Source organism: Typopeltis vanoorti, chromosome 1 (genome assembly GCF_054136105.1).
Source record: "Typopeltis vanoorti isolate ZY-2024b chromosome 1, IOZ_Tvanoo_1.0, whole genome shotgun sequence".
Lineage (NCBI taxonomy): Eukaryota > Metazoa > Arthropoda > Arachnida > Uropygi > Thelyphonidae > Typopeltis > Typopeltis vanoorti.
The window spans coordinates 47,045,698-47,072,390 of NC_143549.1; the positions used below are offsets into that span (position 1 = coordinate 47,045,698).

General features: G+C 36.0%; 1 protein-coding gene across 1 annotated transcript in view; it reads left to right on the forward strand.

Moving 5' to 3' along the window:
* Positions 1 to 26,693, forward strand: part of LOC150109949 (protein Cryzl2-like) — a 217,177-nt gene that overhangs the window by 170,594 nt on the left and 19,890 nt on the right. Inside the window, exon 7 of the mRNA XM_090415988.1 lies at positions 21,757 to 21,985. Coding sequence (XP_090272114.1) covers positions 21,757 to 21,985 — 229 coding nt within the window. The remainder of the gene's footprint in view (positions 1 to 21,756; positions 21,986 to 26,693) is intronic.

Genomic DNA, 26,693 nt, shown 5'->3' on the forward strand with positions numbered 1-26,693 from the left:
TATATCGAGAAAAATTGGAGGTGCTGCAGTTCCTCGGTGCCTATAAACATGCCGCCCCTGCTTAAAATGCTACATCGGGGTCTTCTTTCAGCTTTGACCCATAGGTGACCCTTTCATCATATTCTTTTATATATCTGATGTGTGGAATAATCTTCTTTCTAAACCATGATATTTCTGTGGGTATTGAAATCCATATTAAAGTCACATAGTCAAATAATAATTTCAATGCATGAACCAATACCAAAAAATAAAAATAGTCATAATAATGATTCATTTTGAAATTCTAAAATTATGCAGTGTTTAGTTATACTGCAGTTTTGTTTTCATTATCAGATCACCTATAAATTGTGCCACACTTCATTATTTTGATTGTTGCTATACAGTTATTGTTTTCTTTGTATTGTGATTTACATTATGCCTCTTTAGGTAGGCTGGTTGCTTTATTTCTATTAGTTTGCTGTGTCTGCCAGTGTATGTTCTTTGCTTGGTCAGTTTGTCTGTTTCACAAGGGAGTGGGGGGGGGGGAGAATACATTATTGGGAAGGAAATTCTTCTAATAACACAGCAAAAGAAACATATAGCCACTCCAGTATGAAACTAGTTACCTTCAGCTAGAAAGTATTAAATGTTACTTTATTACCTGCATGACTTAAAATCCAGGTTATTTAGCAACAAAAATGCATTTTTACTATACATATGCGTATTCTTCAATATGAGGATTAGGTGGCAAAAGTAATTCAAATATACAAATATTATTCTTGAAAATACAGTGTTGGAAAAGAAGCAAACCTTGGAGATCCACTGTCAAAGGTGTCTGTAAGAGGCGGGGGGGAAAATACTTCCTTGTGAACTTAAGAAGTTACAGAAGCAGTTCAGGAAAAGAAGAAATCATTTCAATGTTCTGATAAATCAGCAAGTGCATTGAGATTATAGAGGAAAATATAAGACATAGTTAAGCAAAACAAGTCGTGGGTAGACTGGTAAGAGTATAGCAGTTAAATGTGTTCCACGTTCTGGAGGCAGGAGGAAACTAAGAAATTGAAAAAGAGTCCTGAAAGGCATCAGAAATGGCAAAGTTTACACTAAACTAGACATAGTCTAATGAACATAGATATTTTTGATATTATCTGGAGTAACTTATGTGACTTCCAGCCTTAGAAAGGTTATTAAAGCTCTAGCATATTAGTACTTTGAGAGGATGAAGAATTTCTTATTTTCTACATAGTGTAGAAGCCCTACTCTAGAGACAAAACATTGCTTTTTCAAGCCAGTTCATGCCTCCAGTGAACAGGTACGTGATCTCACCGGACATTGAAATTCATCTCCCGCCTCTGAATGAATATTTACAAACATTCATGCATAAGACATAGTTTCAACATGTGTCCTATTGGTTGGAGGGTGTATGTGGGTACCTTAACCACTTGACCTATCTACCAGCATGGCTCAGTTATTTTGGAAAATTGTTAATTCAGATAAGCAGAGTGATAGAATGGTGGTAGAACATATTCGAGAGACATACAATTAGAAAATGTAAACTACAGCTGGAGTAGATAGTACTTAAACAAAGAAGTTCCAAGATATGAACAGAAATGATCATGTGCATATTTAATCATTTGTTGAAATTTAAATGGAAATTCGCCTGTTCAAAAATGTTTGATTATTTGAACAGAATGCTCTGTTCATATATGGATATACTAAGTTTTAGGGTGCTACACTGCATAATTCAAGCAGTCTGGGAAGAAGGTCAAATTCCAGATTAGAATAATCTCTCATGATAGCAGTCTGTTAGGAAAAAAAAAAACTGAATGAAGAGGAATTTCCATATGATATGGAAATATAAGAGCACAAGAAAAACTATGCAAGAGAAACTGGAAGAACAACAAGTTGGGTTTAGGCCAAATGAGGAGTGGAGTTAGGATCTGTATTTATTTTTTTACACCTGAAAAATGTACAGTAGACTCTTGCTTTTATGATGTTACTGGTATGTGGAAAATGTAATTAAACAATCTGTTTAATTACAAAATATAACTTTAGGTTCATGACAATGAACCTAAAGTTATATTTTGAGAAATACAGTTTGAACTCTGTAATATAATATGAACTTCTTGTATATTCCTTAAGATGGTATTTGTCATAGAATGGGACAACTGAAACTTGGAGCATGTTCTATTAGTTTCATTCCAGATTGTTGAAGGATAAAAATTTCATCCTCTCTTTAAGGATTTTGTATTCCCAAATTCAATTTTCTTCTTTCTGCACATTTTTGAAGACATAAATATGTACTCCAGTGTAAATAATTTTAAACTAAGTAGACACAAAATGAATAGTGATGCAAATTACAGCAGTTCTCTTTAATTGTAAGCTTCCCAAATTTGCTATCTGATCTCAGTCAATTAGCAAATTTGGGTAGAAAGATATGCATCCTATTAGCCTTGCTTCTGTGGTTTGATATATTTTATACATTCATAATAGGAAAAAAAAATTTATCAGTCATAGACACAGAAGAGATGTGTCTATGTCTCCACCACACCTGTCATAAAGCAAACAGTTATAAAGCAATAGTTTACTGTTTATGATAATGTGTCAAAAGAAATGCTGTTCAAAATGCTACAATTATATAGTATTGATGTAAATGTACTGAAGTGAAACGTACGCTTTATGGAGTGCGGTCGGAGTGTGGATAGATGATAATAAAGGATTGAATGTGTGTAGAAAATGTAGGGAGAATGAGGAATTGAAGTGTATTTCGGATCGTGAGTGTGATATTTTTGTCAAACTTCAGAATGAAGAAAATAGCGATATGACAAGAAACGGCAAGGTTGTACATGAGAATTATGAGATTGTGAATGTAGAAAGTGTGAATGATAGTATTAATGGTTTCTCGGAGAATAAAAAAGATGAGATAGATGCATTGAATGAGATAGTGTTGTTGAATGGCGCGATAGAAAGGGCAAACCAGCAGCTAGAGTGCATGAACAAAAGTCGACTGAATGAACCAACCAATAATAAAAGGTATGACAGGAAAAATAGGCGTATGAATGTGAACATGAACAAAATGAAAGATAGAGTGCTGTATGGAGACTCATTAGTATAAAGTGTGTTAGTAGAGGATTTGACAAAATCGTACCAACCTGGTGCGACCATAAAGGATGTAACTGAGTCTATTAGAGAGCAAAAGGAAAGGGTGAAAGAAATGATTGTTGTGGCAGGTACGAATGATTTGAAAGGAGATAAAATGGAAATGATAGAAGACCTGAATGAATTGTTTGAGGTAGCAAGAGAAAAGAGTGAGAGAGTTGGAATGATTAGTCTTTTGCCACGGTATGACAGTGAAATGTTTAAAAGGAGGGCCATAATTGCGAATGACTTTATGCGTGGGTTACGTATGACGAGTGGTGTGGAATTTGTGGATGTGTGGAGTGAGTTTGATGGGCGAAAGGATCTATATAAGATGGATGGCTTGCATTTGAATGGTTATGGTGTAAGAAGACTTGAGAAAGTGTTGCTAAATGTAGTGGATGTGCAAATTCAGGGAAACTAGATTTGTTAAGGGGGGGGGGAGTAGATATACAGTCCTTAGGGAGGCAGTTGAATGTAAGAATGAATATAATATGCTAGAGCAAATAAGGACAACAAACCAGAGTGGGATAGTTAATATAAGGCATCAAGGTAGGGTTGGGGCTAATGGGGATCTTAAATTCATGTACACTAATACTAGGAGTATTAGGAACAAGAAGGAAGAGTTTTTTACCATGGTTGGCACTTCCAGACCACAGGTTATTGGTATTAGTGAAACATGGCTGACTGTAGATGATATAGATAGTGGGATTGAATGTGATGGGTATACTGTGTTCAGAAATGACAGAGAGAATAAAATGGGGGGAGGAGTATTGTTGATGATAGCTGATGAGCTACAGCCAAGGAGAGTAGAAGTTGAATTGCAGGATAAAGAAAAGAGCACATTTGAGGGCATTTGGTGTGAGATTGTGGCTAGCAGAACTAAATATACAATTGGGTGCTGCTATAGACCAGGTGATGGAAAAGATGGTGGTGACAATATGCACAAGCAAATAGAAGAAATGAGTGGAAGGAGGGTGATTATTATGGGAGATTTCAACTATGGTTGCATTGATTGGAGTGAGGAGAGGACACACGGGAGGAAGGGATTGGATTTTATGCGGTTATTAAGGGATAACTATCTGCGACAGCATGTAATGGAAAATACTAGGGGTCAGAGAGTGCTTGCCCTAGTAATTGCATCTGAGAATTTAGCTGCAAAGAATATGACTACGTTGCCACCAAATGGTGAGAGTGATCATAGGGTCTTGACTTGGGAGGTGGCTAAAGGTGTAGAATTTTCAATTAAGACAGGGTACATGTGGAATTATCGGGCTGGAAAGTATGACAAGCTTATGAGTTTGATTGGCTCAGTGCCATGGCATGTACAACTGCAAGGACTAGAAGTTGATAGTGCATGGGAGGTAGTTAAGAAGTGCTTGCATGAAGCAATGGCTGACTGTATACCTAGAGTCCGAATAATAAATCAAGTAGGGGTTAAATGGATGAATAACACCATTAAGCTTGAGCTGCAAAAAAAGAAACAACTATGGAAGGAATTTAAGGAGAAAGGTGACCGGCAGGCACACGAATGGTATAAAGTGCAGGCCAGAAGGGTGACGAGTGTGGGAAGAAAAGCAAAAAAGGATTACGAAAGAACATTAGCCATGCAGGCTAAAGAGAATCCTAAACAGTTTTTTAGATATGTAACAAGTAAAAGGAAAAATGTACATGGCAGAATGATTTTATAGAATGCCGATGGTAGGGAGGTAACTGAATCAGTTGAACTAGCTGATTTACTGAGTGAGCACTTTGCAAGAATATATCATCCAGGTGGTGACATTGCAGAAACGAACAAACCAGTAGATTATACGGGAATTGTGGTGAATGAAGTGGAGGTGAGTAGTCTATTGCATAACCTCAATGTCAATACATCTGTGGGATTGGATGGTATACCAGCTCGTGTAGTACGAGAAGCAGCTAAAGAATTGTCAGTACCCTTGACCATTTTGTTTAATTTGAGTCTCACGTCTGGGTTAGTCCCGAGCGGTGGAAGGAAGGGAAAATAGTTCCACTGCACATAAAGGTGGTTCCAAGACTGCTGTTGTAAATTACCGACCGATTAGCCTATCAAGAATCATTGTCAAGGTCTTAGAGAAATTAGTCAAGAAAAGAATACAGGATTGGATAGATGAAAATGGGATATTGTATGGGGGACAACATGGTTTTGTGAAGGGTAGATCATGACTCAGTAACTTGCTCACGTTTTATAACACAGTGACGGCTGAACTGGATAGGGGTAATGGGTTTACAGTGATACTACTGGACCTTGCCAAGGCCTTTGACAGGATACCACATGTAACCCTAATCAGTAAACTGGAGCAGATGGGGATAGATATAGGGTTGGTAAGATGTATAGGAGGGTGGTTGAAGGAGATACCAGAGAGTGGTTTATTCAGGAGTGGAGTCAAAAAGACGTCTTGTGACTAGTGGAGTGCCGCAGGGCTCTGTTCTTGGACCACTGCTTTTCAATTTGTTCATCAATGATATTGGAAAGGATTTGAGAGGAAGTGTTCACTTGTTTGCTGATGATGCAAAGTTGGGTAGAGCAATCGTGAGTGCACAGGATGTCAAAATTTTACAGGATGATTTGGATAGTTTGGAGGACTGGGCTAGGAAAAATGGATGTCAGTTTAATGTGGCAAAGTGTAAGGTTATGCACTTTGGGGTGAAAAGAATAGCAGCAGTATATCGCATAGGTGGAACCGTACTCCAAGAGATTGATGAGGCCAGGGATTTGGGAGTACTGGTGGATAGGGAGTTGAAGTTTAGGGGGCACATTGCAAATGTAACTAAAACAGCTCACCAAATCACTTGGCTTATGAAAAATACTTTAACATGCAAAGAGAAGCAAGTTGTTGTTCCTCTGTATCAAGCCTTGATAAGACCCCATCTGGACTTCTGTGCCCAGTTATGGGCACCAGGGTTTCTTCGTGATGGGGAGGAAGTGGAGAGGGTCCAGAGACAAATGACCAAGATGATAGCAGGTCTGTGGAATGAACCTTATGAGAATAGGTTGAGGATTTGTTGGTTGCAGAAATTGGACGATAGGCGAAGGAGGGGTGATATGATTGAGATATTCAAATTACTGAAGGGTTTTTATAAGATTGATCCAGAAGATATTTTTGAAAATATGACTGGTGGTGGGAGGACTAGGGGCCATGCAATGAAGCTGGGCAAGAGCGTGGTTGACAAGGGTGTTAAAGCTAGGTTTTTTACTTGGAGAGTGGTGAATGAGTGGAATTAGCTTCCAGAGTCTGTTGTGGGTGCTACGGCCGTGAATGAGTTCAAGGCAAGATATGATAGATACCGTGTAAATGTTGAATAGTTGTTCCAGACATGATGTTAGGGCCTCCCTGGATGAGTCTGTCGACTCCTTGGAGTTTCCCGGAACAATAATAATAATAATAATATGTAGCCTGTACTTTAGATAGTAAACTGTGAAAATGAAATATATATGTGTGTGTGTTTACATAGATGCGATTTTCTGTACTTAAAAAAAGTTCATACCATGAGTTTTATTGTTTATTTATTTATTTATTAATTTATCTATCTAGTAAAGAATAATAGTTTCCCCAAATTTTAAAATAAACCTCATTTATTATATTAACTTATCTTAGTCTCCTAAATAAGACGAGAGAACTGAAATACCGAAAACATTGATTTAATTAATATAAAAAATATATAAATATCTTGACATAAAATTTGTTTAAAAAGATTTCATAAGATAACTTTCTTTCACACACATACAAATTTAATTTCAGGAATAAAGGAAGAAAAATTAAGCATACCACGAAATTACATACAGGGTGGCCATAAATTAATTTTTCCACTTGGGAGGTATCTGTAGCTAAAACTAATACACGGAATGAGACCACATTTTATATTGAGGCTTTCGAAGGCATGGGGAGATGAATTCCGCGAAAAAAAGATTCAGTACCAAATGTCGCTGACAGGGGGAATTTTGGCACTGGCAGAGCCAAAAGCAGTCAAATATTTGCAGTAAACGCAGGTAAAAAGGATTATGCAAATTTTACTGTGTGTACATGACAGCAGCACCACCAATTCCATTTAAAAAGGGATTGGGAACGTTCAGGCAGTTATTCGAATGACTGACAAATTGTGCTCAATATGTGTACTACCTTGCCTCAGCATGCTTTACTTCTTAAGTTGTTTTACCTTAAACAGAGCAATGCTGTAGCGGCCCTTCGGAAATTTAGAAGGCTTCATAACCTGCATACAGGTCCTGTGACAGCTGTAGCACTGAGAGCTATGATTAAGAAGGTTGAAGAAACTGGATCACTAGGAGTTAGACCTGGCAGAGGATGGAAAGCAGTGCAAGAAGAAACAGTAACAGATGTTTCTACTGCGGTGTTCGATGACACAGGGACCAGTACTGGTCCAAGCACTCGTGCCATAGCTCGCCAACTTGATATGGCTTATGGTACAGTCTTGAAAATCTTATGGAAAATGCTTCACTTCTATTTGTATAAGTTCAGTCATGTGCAAGCAGTAACTACTGCAGATTATGATAAGCTCTTGACCTTTGCACTAACGTTTCTTGCCCAAATGGAGGTCAACAATGACTGGCCTTGGAGAATATTGTAGAGTGATGAGGCTCGTTTTTATCTGAATGGGTCAGTCAACACTCACAACTGCAGAATTTGGGCATCTGAACATCCCCAAGCGATCCAGCAGGTACCACTGCATTCTCCAAAAGTAACCGTGTGGTGTAGCTTCGTAGCCAATTTCATAATAGGACCATACGTTTTTGAGCATATTATCCCTACAGGTCCTGTAACCTGCTCCATTACTGGAGAGATTTATCGACGCATGTTGGAAAATTTTGTCATTCCTGCATTGCAGCAAAGACAATGTTTGGACTCCATAATTTTTATGCAGGATGGAGCATGGCCACACATTGAACATTCAGTACAGTGCCTTTTGCACCAGCATTTCCGTAATGAGAGGGTTATCGGTCAATTCTTTCCGACTGCATGGCTGCCTCGTTCCCCGTTAGCACATTGAAAATTATGTATGTGGTCCAGAGGATCCTGATTCTGATGAATAAAACATTATTTCCTGTGAGTTCAATCACAGGAAATAATGTTTTATTCATCAGAATCAAGATCAGGATTAATTTCTGTCTCTTTTGCAGGTTGTTGTTTTAATTTAATTATTATTATTCTTATTATGATTGTAACGCGCCACATACTCAGGTGAAATGAGTGACGCGGCTGTCGCTTACACCATCGAAATGTTATTATTCCATTTTATCTGCTTTTAATGTAATTATCTGCTTGTTTTTGGCTCTGCCAGCGCCAAAAATTCCCCTATCGGCTACTTTTGGTACTAAATATTTTTTCTTTCGCGGAAATCATCTCCCCCATGCCTTCAAAAGTCTCAATATAAAATTTAGTCTCATTCTGTTTATTGGTTTTAGCTACAGATGCCTCCAAAGAGGGAAAGTTATTTTATGGCCACCCAGTACTTGGTTTAATCCTTTATCCAAGTGTAAGCAAAACAAAGTTTGTTACTGAAATATAATCAGGACTGGGGCAACTTGTATATAGAAGCTAATGACCGTACGTCACTTGCCTTATATCCTCATGGGTATGTATAATGCTATGCATTATGGGAAGGTTCAAGAACCAATGCAGAGAGCAGTATGGCAACCTTGCTTGACTCCTTTTTCAAATTTTGACCAGGTCTGACAGGAACCCATTAACTAGGAGGCAAGTAGTTGAATTGGCATAGGCTGCTTTGATAACAGATAACAGCTTTTTTACCTACACCAATTTGCTGGAGAATGAGAAACAGAAATGGATGGCAGACATTATCAAATGCTTGGGTAATGGCAATGCCATCTACTGATAGCACTGCCATTTGCTGCTTTTTCACATTAACTAAGCAGAGTAGATCATGTAGCAGAAACAGATTAAATTCTACTTCTTGACCTGGAACTCCATATACCGGTGTGCTTTTAATTATGTATCTCATGCCTACTTTGAATCTGTTATTGATAATGCAAAAAAAATCTTATAATTAGTATTAGATATAGGTCTCCAGCATCTTATAATCAGCAGCTGATAAAGAAATAGGTCTCCAGCTGCTGATTAAAGTATGATCTCTATTAGATTTTGGAATGAGGATGGTATGGCTTGCTCTTGTCGAGAGAAAAGAATTAAACAATAGAGCTAGAATAGGAAGAATAAAATCCCAGGCCTCGCAGTAAAGGTCTATCTCTAGACAATCAGGTCCAGGGAATTTTCTTATCTGGCATTCTTTATAGGCTGTCGTCACGTGAGATGCTGTAATTGATCTGTCAAGCCCATCTTGGATATGAACAGGAAAGCTATTAACGTTCAAATGAGTAATAATTTCCAACAGTACTATTGCCTTCAAACAGATTTTTGAAGTGTTTTGGAAAGGAGTCAAGGATGTCTTGAGTGGTGGACATGTCTTCACCATGAATGCAGATTTGAGTGATATTCCTTTCTTCGCAGAATATAGTGAACTATTGAAGAATATAGCTGAAGGGCTATGTTTTAAGTACTGCTGTATTCTTATTTTGAAATTTCTTTCTTCTATTTGCTTCTGCTTCTCCACTTCTGTCTTTAAGTTAATGTTTCCAATAATGTTACTACATTATTGGGTACACCGTTGTGTTGGCTTGCTACGAACCAGCTTCTCTCTTTATACAGGTCTTTCAACGTTTTTTCTTTTGAGGAAAGCCTGTTCGTTTCCCGATTCAATCATATTCTGTTATACTGCTTGTTTGAATTTTATCCACATATCTCAGTTCCAGGTGACATTCCAGTTTGAACAGAGTGTCTGGAATTTAGTTGAAAAGAACATGGGAAAATGTGGTGGAAGTATCCATGGTCCAGAACCGATCTCTACTTCTTTCATGCAGTGAAATTTAAGTAGAAATGGATTATGATGATACATGTTGATGTCAAGATGTTTTATCTGAATTATCCTACTTATTAAAGGAAGATGAGATATAAATTCGATGAAGATGGGTACCAATATCTTGATTCATTTATGTGTAAAGCTTGGAGATTAGAATTGTGAATCCTCAACATGCCTACTACTTAAGTATTGTCAAGACATTTTTTAACTATGCATATCCCACTTTTGCACACCTTGGGTGTCCTCCTATTTTGTCTAATATGGGTTTTTCAGTACAATTCCAGTCTCTATCTGCTATGATGTAGTGGGTACTGTATAAATATGGTTGCAATTCCTGGAAGAATTTTCATCTTACTGTTCCGTTGGATGGAGCATAAACATTTATAAACTTATTACACATCCACAGTATTTCCAGTCTGTTGTCAAGTTTCTCCCTTCTGCATCCCTTTGAATATTAGAGAATAGCCCAAGGAGGGGGGGGGGAAATAAGAACTCCTACTCCATCCCTATTAAAGCTCCAATAAGAAAGAAGTGGATAACTATCTGTTAAAGTTTCTATATCCACATATCTTGGAGAAACAAAAACCTGATATTATGGCTTAGCATAAGTTTCCATATAGTTTCTTGTTTAATTTGGCTGTGGAATCTTCATCCATTTAATGAGGCAATGCAGAAAGGAGGTGCTATGATTAATGAAGTGTCACTGGTAATTCTTTAACTTCTAAATTTTGGATGAACCTGATGAGGTACTCAAACTGTGAAGGAGCAGTTGTGTAGCCTACTTCTTGGAAATTCTTTTCCAGTTTTTTCCAGTTGCTTTCAATTAATTCAATTTCATGGCTACTGATCTTGATTTGGATACTGGTTATTTTCTTTTCATGTATATGGTAATCTTACTGAGAAAACTTTGAATCAGTAAACTTTATTATATTTTCTTTAATTGTATAGCTCACTTTCCCTTTATTAGCATGAGGTGGTTCTTCATAAATTCTTCTGAGCCTGAAGAGTTTTCATTTTATGATCCACAACCTCAGGGCCGGCTATCTCGGGGGTGCAGTGGGTGCAATGCACCCGGGCCCCACAATCGAGTGGGCACAGTCAGTACACATTTACGGAAACGTATTATATTTCGAATGTGTTTTTTTTTTTTTTTTTGTTTTCCTGTACCAAAATCTTTTGCAGGGAAGAGGTTTTACAATATGTTTATTTCGAATCCTTTAATTTTTACCTTTGAAAAATATTTTAGGGTCCCAATAGGTTTCTTGCACCCGGCTCCTTTATAGAGCAGGCCGGTCCTGCACAACCTTCTCCATCTTTATATTTTTTATTACTTGTTTTCCTTTTAGATGTAGTTCCTTTTTTAAATTTTTTTTTGTTTATCCTCAATTTTTTTTTACTAATTCATCTCATCTTTTTGATCTTTCCTGAATATTAAGAGTTCTTTCAGTTGTCTTACTTGCTTTTCTGCTTTTTTCATTTGTTTGCATTTCATCTTGTATCTGTTCAGTTGTTATACTACGTTCATTATTGGTAATTTCAACTGATGTTGTTCCATCCATATTTGACTGGGAAAGTGGCTCCTGCAGATCTGGAATTTTGGGGCTAATTTCTAGCTGATTTGGTCACACACGTTTTGTGATTTTACCAAGTATAGTTTGTTTAAAAGCACAGTCTTTACTAGACTGAATTGGAAGATCTGGGAACTCTTCTTTATGCCTCTCTGATAAATTCGGTGTTCTAATTGGCTCTACCAGCTCTCTCACTCCTTCCATAAAAGTTCTAAAATGACAGGTGTTAATGCAGTGTTCAGAACTTTCACATTTCTGACAGGATTTGAGACACAGATTAGTGATATGTTCAGTCTTCATGTAGTTGAAACATTTAGAAATGGGGCAGTTACCACCCAAGTGATTGTATGACCCACAACGCAGACACTGCCTTTGTACTCGGGATAGTTTATCATAACTCAATGTTATGGTAAACTATCATCGGTAAACAACATACTGATGTTGACAAAATTTGGTATGGGCATCTTCATATCCATTGTGAATGCCACATCACCATAAAACTTGAAATGGGATAACTATGTTATCCCATTTCAAGAATGTCTGTATAAGAATTTCATTACTATTCTCTATGTATTCCATTGGAAATCTTTCAATTTGTACTGTTTTAACCTGTCTCCAACCATTACAGAATCACCGTGCTGCCTTTGATAGTAAAACCCTGTAATAATTTGTCCCTTGTTTCCACATCTTTAACTACATTAAATATTTCCCTTTGCTGTACATGGTAAAAGAATAAATCTTGCTAGCACCATCTATCTCCTTTAAAACTTTAGTCACATACCTCGCTTTGTCACATTCTGGAATTTCAGTTTCTAGAGTTCATTGCACCCTTGGAGGAATTGGTACCATTATCTCAGGTAGGGAAAAAGACTAAAACCTCTGCGTTGATTGTAAAAGAAAAAAAACCTTTCAGTCCTAACACTGAGAATTAAATACTCCCATGATATAGAATAAATTCTACAACACCAGCAAATGCTCTATTTGGACTACTATAAAATGGCAGCTGTGATACCACCAAAAGTAATCCCATAATCCAGATATTAACTGCACTATTTATTTTGTTTATTTATTAATTTATTTATTAATATTTATTTTACAAAAAAAGAAACAGTGCTGATGGGGACAAAACCACCACCAGCACTAGTAAAATAAAATCAAAGTGAAAAACAAACAAAAGAAAACCAAATTACTTATCCTGCCAAAATCTGAGATGTCATCAGTGTGAGCCAGACCACTTGATTACTTGTATTTGGTAATATGACTTCTGCATTACTTCAACTTTTCTCGGTCTGGCTCCCTGATGGTAGCTTGCTTCCTGGGGAGTACAAAGAGGTTCTGCTCGGTAGCTTGTCGCTAAATGGACCACTGCTGAGTTTCCTGTCCTGATGCAATTCAGGTCAGGTGTGATAAGTTTAGTTGTGATTATTTAGAGACACTCCATGAGATTTAGTGATCTTGTAGATTACTCAGAGTTTTTGGAGAGATATCCTGCATTTTAACATATCTCAATAAAGATCAAAAGTCTGGGTAGTGATGATTTTTTGGCATCTTTAATTTACATATAATCAAGAATAAGTTGTTCCTCAAGGCTCTGTTTTAAGTGTGATGCTTTTTAATTATCAAAGTTAATTCAATCACTGAACAGCCTCCTTCCACAGTAGGCATCCTTCTTTATGTCAATGACTTCACAATTGATTGTGTCTCTTTATGGACTCTTAGTAATGGATTCAGGTTTTCAGCAAAAAAAAAAAAGTATTTATGTACACTTTTGCTATAAACACACTCTTAAAACAGATCCTGAGCCAAGAATCAAAAGTATTATTCTAGTAGCAACAGAATCCAAGTTGTAAAGACTCCTCTTCAAAAGCTTACATTTTTAGCCTACAAATGAAGGAGAGCACCGAATCTCCTTTGTGCTCTATGAGCGTGAAGTTTGCTGCGTTGCTCTGCAAGCACAATATAAAAGTGGCTTTTTTTTTACCTTTACAAAAAATATTAAGATTCCTACATCCACTAAAACCTCCACATCACCCCATGGAAAAAAACGGGCATCTTTGAGATTCATTGCTCTTATGGCATTTGTTATGTAGGCCAATAGGAAGGTTGGGTGAGATCCATATGTTTGAACATGTAAAGGATGTCAGAAAAGAAGAGAAAGCCTGTTGTGTGGAAAGCCTGGCATTCCACACAACACTACTGGCCATCAAGTACTTTGGCAACAAACAGAAATGTCATATATTGATCATAGCTATTTTACAAGAAAATTTCAAGAAGCTGCACAAATGCTGAGGATCCCTACACAATGCAATAAAAATCAAGGCTTAATTTTACATCAAATATGGTCTGCTTTCATCAAAAATTTAACTGCCACAGCCCCAGGATATAACACACACACATGATGCCACAGAACATAACAACTAGCAACATCTCAACATGCATACAGTAACGAATTTGCCATTTGTATTCTGGTTTATCAATTATATGTTACAGTTGTGAAGTTATTAAAAAATGTGTAATTAATTGTTAATAGGCTTTTGTTGTGTAAAACTTTTAGGTACCAGTACCCTTGATGATGTAAGTCATATGACTTATGAAACTTTCGGGTGTTAATTGCTTATTTTTATTAAACTCTTTAATTGCATAATAATGTGGTCTCGATACCAAAAACTTCCCACAGAACTACTAACCACAGAAACTTACATTTGCAGGGAGTATGATTGCCCACTAGAATAGCCACTCCACTATGAGCAGGACCATCTCTAGTTCTTTCCTTACAAATAAAGTGAAATTCCTTAAGGTGTTATTCTCACTGGGTTTTAAATGTTTCCTGCAGACAGAAACAGAATTTTGTGCATTTCTGCAGTACAACCTTGATATACTTGATATTTTGACTAAATCCATGACAGTTCACTGTAAAAATTTTCCTATTCTGTTGGCTTTGTAGACTTGTCCAAAGAGATTGAGGACTACCTCTATCAGGTTTGTATTAATCAGTTGGTTTTGGGAAATGTGGATGACCATTGTGTATCTCTTCATGTGGAAAATTATTTTAAATACATCATCTGATGTGTCAGGATCATTTGTTGAGTTTAGTTCATTCTGAGTGGATACAGAAGCAGCCATTTTTCTTGTTGGGATTCTGGTGGTTTATTTTTCAGTGATACATTTGTCATAATTTTCTTCACAAGTGGGTTCTTGTTGAAAGGAATTTCTTGAGTTGCTTCAGGAGTGAGAACATAGGTCATTTAGTTTAGTATGCTGAAATTATCCGATGGTTAGAATAGATGTGTGTGTGTGTGTGTTTGAGATGCTTTTGATATTTTCTTTAACTATCATCTTCTCAGCATTAGAGGATTTTAGGATAGGTGTGGTAGTGGTGGCCAACTTCTTTTTGCATTTCAATATGATATATCAAAATGGATGTCATCACTGTCACTTGTGTACTTCAACCTACTGCCTGGCATATCAGCAGTGAGATGTGCCAGGCAGTAGGTTGAATAATCTCTTTTTTCATTTTGAATAATCTCTGACATTTCACACATTTAGCTTTCTTTGCAGAGCAAGATTTATTATCATGTTCTTTACTACCATGTTGGGCACAGGTCGTAGATCCAAGACAGGCAGTTTGGACATGCCCATATTTCTGACATTTAAAATCTCAGGGACTTAGGGATTTACAGCCTAGCAGGACAGTTGATAACTTGATTTTACAGATGTTGAAAGTTCACAATAGCAACTTCATGGTATAGTAAAAAAAAAAAAAGAAAAGAAAAGAAAAAATTTATTGAACATATTATTTTCCAGCAGCTTCAAATCACAAATAACTGTGACAAGCACACAGGCACTAAACTAAATTATTAGAAACAATTTAACTTGCAACTGAAACAGAACTAATATCCTAACACTGTGGCCTCTAAGAGCTGGATAACCATGAAGTAAATTTGGAGAAGTCAGGCTATCTAGTCTCATCTTCCAGATCTTTATTAAATTACTGCAACCATGCTTGTTGAGATTAGGGGAGTGCTTCATAGCAGATACTGATTCTCTCACACCTCTATAAGTGTGAGAGAATCAGTATCTGATTCTCTCTGTATGATCTCTCTCTCTTTCAATATGGTCATAGTAACTGTATGACCACATTGAGAGTTCTATGTGGTCATACAGTTAGTTGATCTTGGATGTAATTTTTGTGTACTTCAAGCCAGATATTAACTGATCTACTAGTCTGTCCAAAGTAGGCTAAACATCAGGAACAAGGAACTTTATACCCTCCAGGATGTGCAAGAGGATGAAGTTTAGAACGGATGAAAGTAGCTAGTTGAATGACTGGTTTCAAAAGCAACATGGACATCATCTTTGTAGAGAACTTTTAACTATCTTTTATGGTGTACCCATAATATATAGGATGAGAATAGTTTTGCAGTGATCCTCCCTGTTTGTTGCAGGAGGGATTGGGTGTAGGGCATATGCAGTATTTTATCTGTTTTATATGGATTGTAGCCATTGGCTAAAAACATGTAGCAAATGTTCCTGAGCTCAGTTTCAAGGGCTGTGTTAGTTGAAGAAATAGCCCTGGCCCAGTAAGTAAGGGTTTTGAGGATGCAATGCTGTTGAGATGAGATGGGGTAAATGGAAAGGGATAATTAGACATTAGGAAGTCATGTCATTAGTGTATCTGGAAAGGGGATTGTTACTTTCATTTTCTGTTGTGCAGTTTATTTTAGGATGCTGGCTGTTGAGATGCACTAAAAATGTATTTAGTGTGTCTAGGCCATAGCAAACACATTACCAACATAGTGCAGCCAGATCAATGGTTTAAGTATAGCTGTGTTGAGTACTTGGGTTTTAAAATGTTGATTAGTGGGGAGGGAAAGAGGAAAACCCATAGCAGTCTCATCCAGCTGTTTATATATATCTACATATATTTTTATCTGCATATATTATATATGTAGATAAAAATCAGATTTAGATCTGCAGATGATGGTTTTGCATGCTTCAGCATACATTGAGTATGAAGCAGGAGTTCTTCATGCAAGCAACCTATAGTAAGCTGAATTTTTCTTCTTCAATTGCTTTGGTATGTATTCTATAGAACCAGGACTTTGAAAAGGGATAAGAATTTTGGTAGAATGAAGAATGAAAGCCTTCATTCTGGTGAGGATAATTTCTCTGGCCGCTCAGAGAAGGTATTTGGGACAAAGGAGTGGAAGCAGGTAGTCAGAGCATGGTAAGGAAGAGTAGAAATTCTGAAGGTTGTCCTGCTTGGCACCCTTGTAATGTCAAAGGACATGAATTTGGTTGGAGGAAAGGCATTCTGTGAGCAATAAAACTTTCACAAGATTATGATCTGAATTACTGAGAGAAAAGATGATCTCTGTAGTGCATCTGGAAGGAGATGGTTAGAGAGAGAGAGTATTAGGAGAGGGAAGTGAGTTATCAGGAATTTGGGTAGGTAGATGTAAGATTTGTATTAATCATTGTTTATCGCAAAGAACTTCTGTATCTCGTCTAGCTTGGTGGCCCTGGGAAGGAGTTGTGGATGTTAAGGTCCCATAGGAAGATGATCTCACTATTTCAATAGCTGGATTGCAGATGGAACAACTTTATGGAGAGGAAGGTGAAGAGGTCAGCAGTTTTCAGTTTGGAGGCTGGTAAATGGAGCAAGGAAACCTTGAGCCAGAAAAGATCAAAAGTTTGGGGGGGGGGGGAGAGTTGTAAATTAGCCACTCTTGGGCAAGCATTGTCAGGATCTCACAAGGAAAGAAGGAGATTTTGGGTTTCTGTTTAGAATAAGATGTCTAGTCTGGATAACTAAATGGTGGCAAGCATCGTTTATGTTGGTATTTATTCCATGGATATTATTAAAGTGGATGCGAAAGTGAGTTTTTATTGTAGAGATTCTGGAATAATTTGTATGTTTGCAACTGTTTTTTGATTGGGATTGCTTTTTGAAGGAGATTTGTTTCTGTTGCAGTGTCAATTTTTATATGATTCATTATATCATATTTACTTGAATATAATTTGCCCTCACATATACTTGCCCACCGGATTTTACTTTAATAAATTTAGTTCAATCCTTTATCCAAGTGTAAGCAAAGAAAGTTTGCACCTGAAGTATCTTCAGGACTGAGGCAACTCGTGGTAAAGGTGGACCAAGCTCTCATCACCCCTTGTCTCAATATCTCCCATAATGCAAAGCCCATCTCCTTGCAGACATGTGTAATGCTATGCATTAAGGGAAGGGCCACCACGCAGACTAGCTTTGACCTTTATTGAGGTCTCGTCAGTGGGAGCCAGACCCAGAAGTGGTGATACTAAGGCAGAAGAAATGGAGAAGTCATATTTACCTAAACTTTGTTTACTTACACTTGGATAAAGGATTAAACTAAACTTATTATACTCTAACCAAGTGAAGAAAAAAAACTTCCAACAGATTTTACTTTACAGAAAAAGAAATTTAAAAATTTCATTTATATTTTGCATATGAAAAAAAGTTTAACAACATTCACTATCTGTTTCTTAAAGTTTAAAACTTTAAGAAATAGTGAATGTTGTTATGGAGTTTTAATTTTATTTAAATTTATTTGAATAAAAGTTGGACATTTGAATGAGTTAGCTACAAAACAAGGCATTAGTTACACAGGTCTGAAAGTGAGCTGAAGTTGAATCATGAAATTAATGAAGAGGAAAAATGTCTTTCCCTCTGTCAAAGGACTTCCCTTTGCCAAAGAATGCTGCAAGATTTCAAGGAAAAAGTGATGGATTTTCATTACTATGTAATTCAACTTATGGAAACAATGTTTCTGTATTATTAAATGTTCAGATTCTTCTTCTTCATCGTTGTCAATGTCATTTTCTAAATCACCAACGCTGTTCTCAAGGCCTTCATTTTCATCAGAAATTTCTTTTTCTGCTGGTGAACTGGAGAGTTCACCATTTGTACTACATTTGTACATTTATTCATTTGTACTACAACTGGAGAGTTGTAGTACAAATGGCTAAATGGAGTGTACAATTCAGGCATATATGATACAAAAACTGACAATTCAAGCCCATTATTGATGAAGATGATGTTAGAACCATTGTTAGTTAATCCAACAACGTACTTCTCAAAACTGATATTGAAAATGCTCGACATTTTCATTTTTATTTATTTTTAACATTTGAGATGCAGAACATGGATTCTAAATTTGAACCAAACCAAGATTGTAAGTTCCTCATCATTTTTATGAATCTTGATTAATTTTTAAATAACTCATCTTTATACTAGTCTATTCATTGATAGTGAGACTAAATCTGACTTTCCTGCAGTTTTGCTTGGAATGACACCATAATCTTTGTTTTTGTCTTATAAAATTTCACCCTTAACAAGCTTATGACTTGACTTCGTTATGCATTCACAAAAACAAAAAAAAAGTAATTGCTCTTATTAATGTTATCACTAGGCAGCTAGTTCAAAAACAGTCTGCTCTAAAGTTGTTTTGTTATAACCTTCAATTGTTTTGATTTTTTTATTTTTTGGAAGCATTGCCTTCTTGCGTTACTGTTGCATTATCATTCTGCAAAATAATGCCATGCTTATTTTGGATGTATCATGGGTGAAGTGTTTTTCGATTTTATTTGATACTCTTGTTGAACATTTAATGCATTGAGTTTCTGAGTTTGCTAGTGCCTTGAAACATTCCAAACATTTCACTTCTTTGGCATATTTATTTTTTTATCTTTTTATAGTTTTTTTTTTTTAACTTTATAAATTAAGAAATTTAGAAACCTACTTATGATTAAGCTTCAAATGTTCACAGCCACACCATTCATATATAATATGCTTAGTTTCTGCAGTGTGGGCTAGAAAAATAAACATCGTTGTAGTATAAACTGCCAACAAAGTACACCTACTTGACACACATGTACACAGACACACACACTAATTAACTTGAAGAAGTATAAGTAGTAAAAATTGAAAATTCAATTTTTTCATATTATCATCAACATATACAAAATTGGGATTCGGACTCATTGAGTTTAAGATCAGGTATTGAGTCTGTGTAAAAATTAAGATTCAGCAAATCCAAGTGGACTCAAACAGCATTAGTAGTGTGACAGTTCTTTACGTTCCTAGAAGGTAGATATCAGAAATTTAATGATTTTTGAAAGGAAGAAAAAAAATATTTGAGTATGTGTTTGGGTCTCTCAACATGCATACATATACATACATGTGGAGAGACCAGGAGAAGAAAGTTGAATGATAGCCCAGGAAGTTATCTAAAAGAAGATAAGGAAGTTTGTTATATATCATATATATTATTATTATTATTCAGGCCTCCATGGAGTCAAAAGACTCGCCGTGGGAGGTCCTTCCTTGTAAACACAAAGTTCTGTCATACCATTCCTTGAACTCATTGATCGTTCTTGCTCTCACCACTCTATCTGGCAATGCATTCCACAGTTCAACCACCCTCCATGCAAAGAAACCACTCCTCACCCTCTTGCTCACAGATTCCCTTTGCAACTTCCAGGGGTGGTCCCTTGTCATCGCTCCTTCATGCTCTTCTGATTAAGACTTTTAAACTGTTGTCTCAACAGTTTAAAAGTCTTAATCATATCACCTCTCCTTCTTCTATCTACTAAACTCTGCAGTCCACATTCCCTCAGCCGATTCTCATAACTAACACTGTACTATAAAATCTCTCATAACAAATTAGATTTTTTGTGAGATTAATTAAATTTTTTCAAGTTCGATTTTACAGAGGTTTCCACATATATAAAATATGAATTTATGTAGTAATTGTATGAATGTGAAATTTTATTGTAAAAGTGCACAAAAATAAGCTTTATTAAGTTGTATGTAAAACGAAGGAAAGAGGATTAGCAGAGATTATAATGATGACTGTGCATAAACAAATGTTCACAAGATCTTGCAAACATAAAAATATCCACCCACGATCTATTGTCTCACACAGAGCCTGCTGATGTGATATCACTGTGCCGGCAGGTGATCCTGGCAACAATTATGTGGTTGCATAGAATGAAACATGATATTTAAGAGGGCTGAGAGGGCTCTCAAAAATATAGAGAGTAGAGGATTTAGAAGACTCTCACTGGTAACTCTATCACTCTCCTTTTTGAGTTTTGGAGGCTTCTGGTGCCAGCCCCTTTTGGTGGAATGAGTTCTGGTGTTGAAGGCGAGGCTGTATTTTGATGGAACTCCAGCCAGATTGCAACGACATGCTCGGAGCGTACAGCTATCCTTGGTTCATAGGATAGCTGTATCGCAGTTCATATCCTGTTTTAGACAGAGAAATCTACCTAAATTTCCTGGCAACTGCAAGAGTGAAGAACCATCATATTGTCCAGTCAACAGTCATATTCCAGGAAAAGGTTGCAAGGTTAAGCAAACCTAGCTGAAGAATTGTTCGAGTTAACTGGACTGTATCTGTAAAGACTACTGTAAGTAAGCATAAATTTTGTTAATGTTTTAAAAGCTTACTGTTGGAATTTATTCATCTAATGAAAGTGCTTACAGGAAATTGTCAATAACTAGTTAAGTAAATAGTTATGATCATGAAAGGAAACGAATGTAAATTTTGTATATAGAATGAACGGAGATTAGCTAAGTTAGCACATAGGAAATAACTGTATGTTAAATTTAGATGAATTATTATAAAGGGTTAAGTAAGTGTTATGTAAGAGAAAGTTAATTGTATGTTGCACTTAATGTGTATATGACTAGGTTGAGAAAGATTTTCTCCCTATTACATTGTGATTTGTAGCATTCGGTGATTGCCAAGTCCATCTTCCTCCTGGGCATTTGTTGAAAAAAAAGGGTTCATGATAAAGAGTTGTTCAGCTGCAACAAATTCAGCTAATCTCTCTCTCCTCTTCTATTTCTTTCTCCCAGGCCATGTGGTCCTATAAACTTTTTGTTTTCTTTTCCACATCCTATTTTGGCATTAGTCACCATCAACGAATGTGTATGCTGACTTGTAATTTAATGCCTGTTCAAGATTCATGTAAAAATTTTCTATTTCTTGATTATCAGCTACAGATTTTGGAGCATTGCACGATATTAATTTTATTGTTATACAGTGTGTGTATATATATATATATAGGGATCTAATGTGTGCAATAATGTACCTTGTTTTTATTATTATTTCAGTGTGGCTCATGAAGGCTCTATTATTATTGTTGGATTTGCTTCACGTCAACTTCCTCACATCATTACAAGCCAGCTGCTTCCAAAATCTTGTGCTTTAATTGGAGTTTCCTTGACTCATTACAGGATAGAAGCTAGTGATATCTATCGCAACACAGTCCAGGAAGTTGTTGACATGTGCCAGGATGAATTTATTGAGCCCTATGTTTCTGCTTCTTTTAAATTGGATCAGGTAGGATATTGTCGTGACGTTATTCTCTTGATGTTCGAATCTGCCATCTTGTTAAAAGTCACTTTCATAAAATAAAAGAAAACTAATTGTAAATTGATCACTAATCTAAGGGTAGAGAAATTTCTATTATACTGCGCCACTCTATCTTTAAATAAGTCTATATGAAATAGTAGGATCAATTTAAAGTTAGTTAGCAGTCTTCTCATTCATTCAGGCCAAAGTATTTATTTTCTCTCTTTGGGATTCCCGCTAGATTCGAATTTTTGTGAACGGTGCAGTAAAAAGAATTTCAGGCAAATACAACAGTTAGGTTAACAAATAAAGCATTTAATATAGGTCATATAACACTTACATAAATTTTACTTCTAATTTTGAACAATAGAAATAAGTCAAACATTAAGTCAAGTCAATTACATTAGCACAATCTTCCAAGTCTTCACATACACCTTCTTAGCTTCTGGGTTATAAAGTTTTTACACTTAAATGAATATAACTGAACATCCAATCTAATTTGTTTTCACACATTTTTCAGTCATGCTATAAGTTCAAAATATTACAGGATCTAATAGCTGAAATTATTTTTCAAACAATTCTTATTTCCAACTCTCAATCACGAAGGGTTTCCACAGTTAAAGTTAATAATACACTATGATAGACCTTACCGGAAATGGTTCCTAGAACATCAATTATGTTGTGAGCAAACTTCTGGAATTTACTTATCACACTTAAAGAAAAAAACACATTTACAAAACTTATCCGCAGTTATACTTAAAGCACTATCAATTACGCTTCAGAATTCCAGACATCAATTACAGAGTACTTCAACTATCCTTATTACCACTCATAAATTAATTAAAACACTGTGAGGTTCTCTTTAGGGCAAATCGGAAATAAGCTGCAATACTAGATTAGCTGGGTTTATTCAGAATTCTTCCTTGAACGTCCAGCTTTTTATTTTATCCGATTGTGGCTTTAATTTCCCTTCTATTATTATTGCTGATTTCACTTTCAGCTAACTATAAAATTCGTTACGTTCTTGCTCACTTATAAAAATTATCCACTTAACTCCTACCCTTAAGAACCTTTTATTTACTTCTACTTCTTTAGTTTATCACCTTACTTCCTTTCATTTCCAAGTTTCCGTCCCAACTGTATACTTTTTATACCTTTTTTATTCTCTCTTTAGCCCACGCTCTGTTCCACTCGCGCTCGTTTATTTCACGCGTCTCCATGACAACAGACAAACATAAACATTCTCGCCAATGTTAGACAAGGCTATACTACTACATTGAGTCATTACATACCGTTAAGCTTCATACAAAAATAGGAATAATTAGAATATTTGCTTTTCAATAATTGCGTAGTTAATATTGCAAATACAAGTTTTTATAATATTGACATAGCAATAAATAAAATAGCTTAATAATATTTAATACAGAATCTTATTATCATTAACACATTTCTTTGATTAAATAATTAAATATTTGATATAATTAAGGTAGTTATATGATATCAATTTATAATTTACGTTATTTACATTAAATAATATTTACAAACGTAGCCCTTGTGATGGAAAATCATGTTGGATTCTGAATCAAATAACATTTATTCTATTTTCTACATAATTAGAATCCAACAATATAAATTAAAATGTCATGCTTATGAGCATTACACTTGAGAATTTCTTGTATAATAAAATAAAATTTCAAAAATTAGATTTAGCTAACAAAAAATACAATACCTTTCTTTGAGAAGAAATCTGTAATCAGAAATAAGGGGTAGAGAATTATTTCTAAAAATAATAGGTATGGTTGAATCCAAATTTATCGCACATGTATATAGTATAAGCAATTGCATAATACAGTCAGTCAGTATTCATGACTTATTTTTAACAGTATTAACAACACCACCAAACAATTTTATCAAAAGATGTTTTATTAACTGCTTATATTTTGCTGAATTTCAAATCAACATCATCAGACGACAACACATCTTATGTATGCGACAGTGAGTAAGTGAAATAGTACAACTGTAATGGACAAAAGATCTAAAGTCCTATTTTGACACCCTCTAATGTAAAAAAAAAAAACAAAAACATTACAGCTGTGTGGGAGTTGCTCTTAAGATAACAGTCCCAAATATTATAACAGAGTTTTTCCCTCCATAGATGAGGATTTTTGCTATAGCAAAACTGAAAACAAGCCTATTAATATGCATTATTGACAGACTTACTTATGAGCTCATATAGCTCCAGCTACTTCAGTTGTGGGAAATTTTATACTACGAAGGTGATCTGAAAAGTTCTCAGTCTACCAATGAAAAATGAATTTATAATTTCAAAATTATTTCTATTTTTCGACATAATTTCCCTTAAGACTGATACATTTATTCCAGCGATGATGCAATGCCATTATCCCATCCCTGTAGTAGTTCTCAGTAAGATGCAAAATACCCCTCTGCAGCTGCAATCACCTCTTGATTGTAGCTGCAGAATCACCTCTTGAAGAAAAACGCTGACCAGTGAGGAAGAGTTTTAGTTTTGGGAAGAGATAGAAGTCAGAGGGAGCCAAATCTGGGAAATAGGGATAGATGTTCCAACAATTCATAGTGCAGATTCCTTAATTTTCCCATTGCCAAAATATCAGGTCTTTTCTCACGAATTTTTTCATCTAGTCTGCTTAAAAGATCGAAATAATATTCCCCGGTTGTTGTTTTATCCTTTTCAAGATTTCTCATCCATAGTAATAAATTGATGCACAAAATCAGTTTTATTCTTGTTAAAATGCCCCCAAACACTGTTCAGAGATTTTTCATGTGGGTGTGTTTTTTTATCTGCTGTGAGCAAGTGCGGCACCCCATCTTGCACAAAGCTTTTTCATTTGCAATTCTTCATGCAAAATATATCCCACACACTCTTTTGAAATGCCTATAGTCTCAGCAGTTTAATGCACTTTGACTCACTGGTCATCCAGTACCTTATGTACACTTGAACAATGTTTCTGGTGGTGTTACACTTTTTTTGGACGTCCTTCACATGGATCATCTTCAAGGCTGGTACGACCCCGTTTAAACTTGGCAGCCCATTTCTTAATTGTCGAAAATGAAGGAGAAAAGTACCCATAAACTTTTATGAACTTTGAATGAATTTCTTTTGGCATTAAACTTTCTTTTACAAAGAATTTTATAACTGCACGATACTTAATTTTATCTATTTCAAGGGATACAGACAACACTTTTGCTTCAGACAGCTGTATAAAACCTTGATAGAATGACTTGCAATTTCACATGGATGCTTATTTGAAAATGTACCAACTTGGAAAAAAAAAATCTTACCGATAGTATTGCCATCGATGGTTGAAGCCGAGAACTTTTTAAACTGCCATAATATCTTGAAATCAGAGTATAAATCCTCTGTCCAAAAAGAAACCGAACTTTTGATAGAAAATAAAACACAGGCCAGTTATAATTATTCAAATCATTTATTTCAATCGATATACTCTCCCTCATCTTCAGTACAGCGTTTGGCACGGTCAATTAATTCGTTAAATGAGTTTTTTATATCAGTTTTTGGGATACTGTTGAGGGTCGTGGTTACTTCCGCTTGAACATTTTCAGTGGTGTCGTATCGCTTTCCTTTCATCAACAAATGAAGTCGGGGGAAGAGAAAGAAGTCACAGGGTAGTAAATCAGGTGAATACAGCAAGTGATCCAACACACAAACTTGGTTTTACTTATAAACTGTCTCACAATGTTCGAACGATGAGATAGTACATTATCATTCTAAAGTGACCAGCTGCCTGCATCACGATATTCATACCGTACGCGACAAATTCTCGCTATGAATCACTTCAAAACTTCAAGATAAAACTCACCATTAACCATTTGGCCGGGCGGAACGAATTCTTTGTGGATAATGCCCTTGGAATCGTAGAAACAAATGAGCATTGTCTTTACTTTTGACTTCTCCAGGCCACTTTTTTTCGGATGACCCTCTTCTGGTGGTCTCCATTCATCACTATGGCACTTTGTTTTGGACTCATGCTCAAAACACCTTGTTTTGTCACCAGTAACAATCGTTTAAAGGAAGTTTGAGTCCTTACGAGCGTTTTTAATGAGGTCCTTGCAGTGTTCAATTCGATACATTTTTTGGCCGTCGATTAACTTTTGGGGAACAAATCGCAAATTCAGTTTACGAAGGCCCAAACTCTCGGTCAAAATGTTGTGCACAGTTGATTTTAGAAACTCCAATACATCTTCAATATATCTCATGGACGATTTTGGGTTTTCTTTGATGAAATCATGCACTTTTTCGATGTTACTTTGCGCAGTCCAGTTTTTGGACAGCCCTTTAAAATCTGGATGGTCGTGAGACGCCGGAGGACAGCTTTTTGTCGTCCTCAACCATCTCACAACCACTTTGAAATCACTTAAATCGTAAACTTAAGTACAGGATAAGCATCCATCACTGTATGCTTTTTGAAGCATTTGATGCATTTCGGTAAAACGTTTAGCAGGTTTAACACAAAAGTCAATTGCAGCTCTCTCTTTGAAACTCATTTTCTGACCGTTCGTCAAAACAAACTGTCACTCTTGGCACTATAACTCGGCTTCTAATGAAACAAATCTCATAAAGAATTGACATAATGCTAATGAAGGTTGCCACTTTCGACAACAAAAAGATACAACAGGTTGCACCACTAGTTTCTTC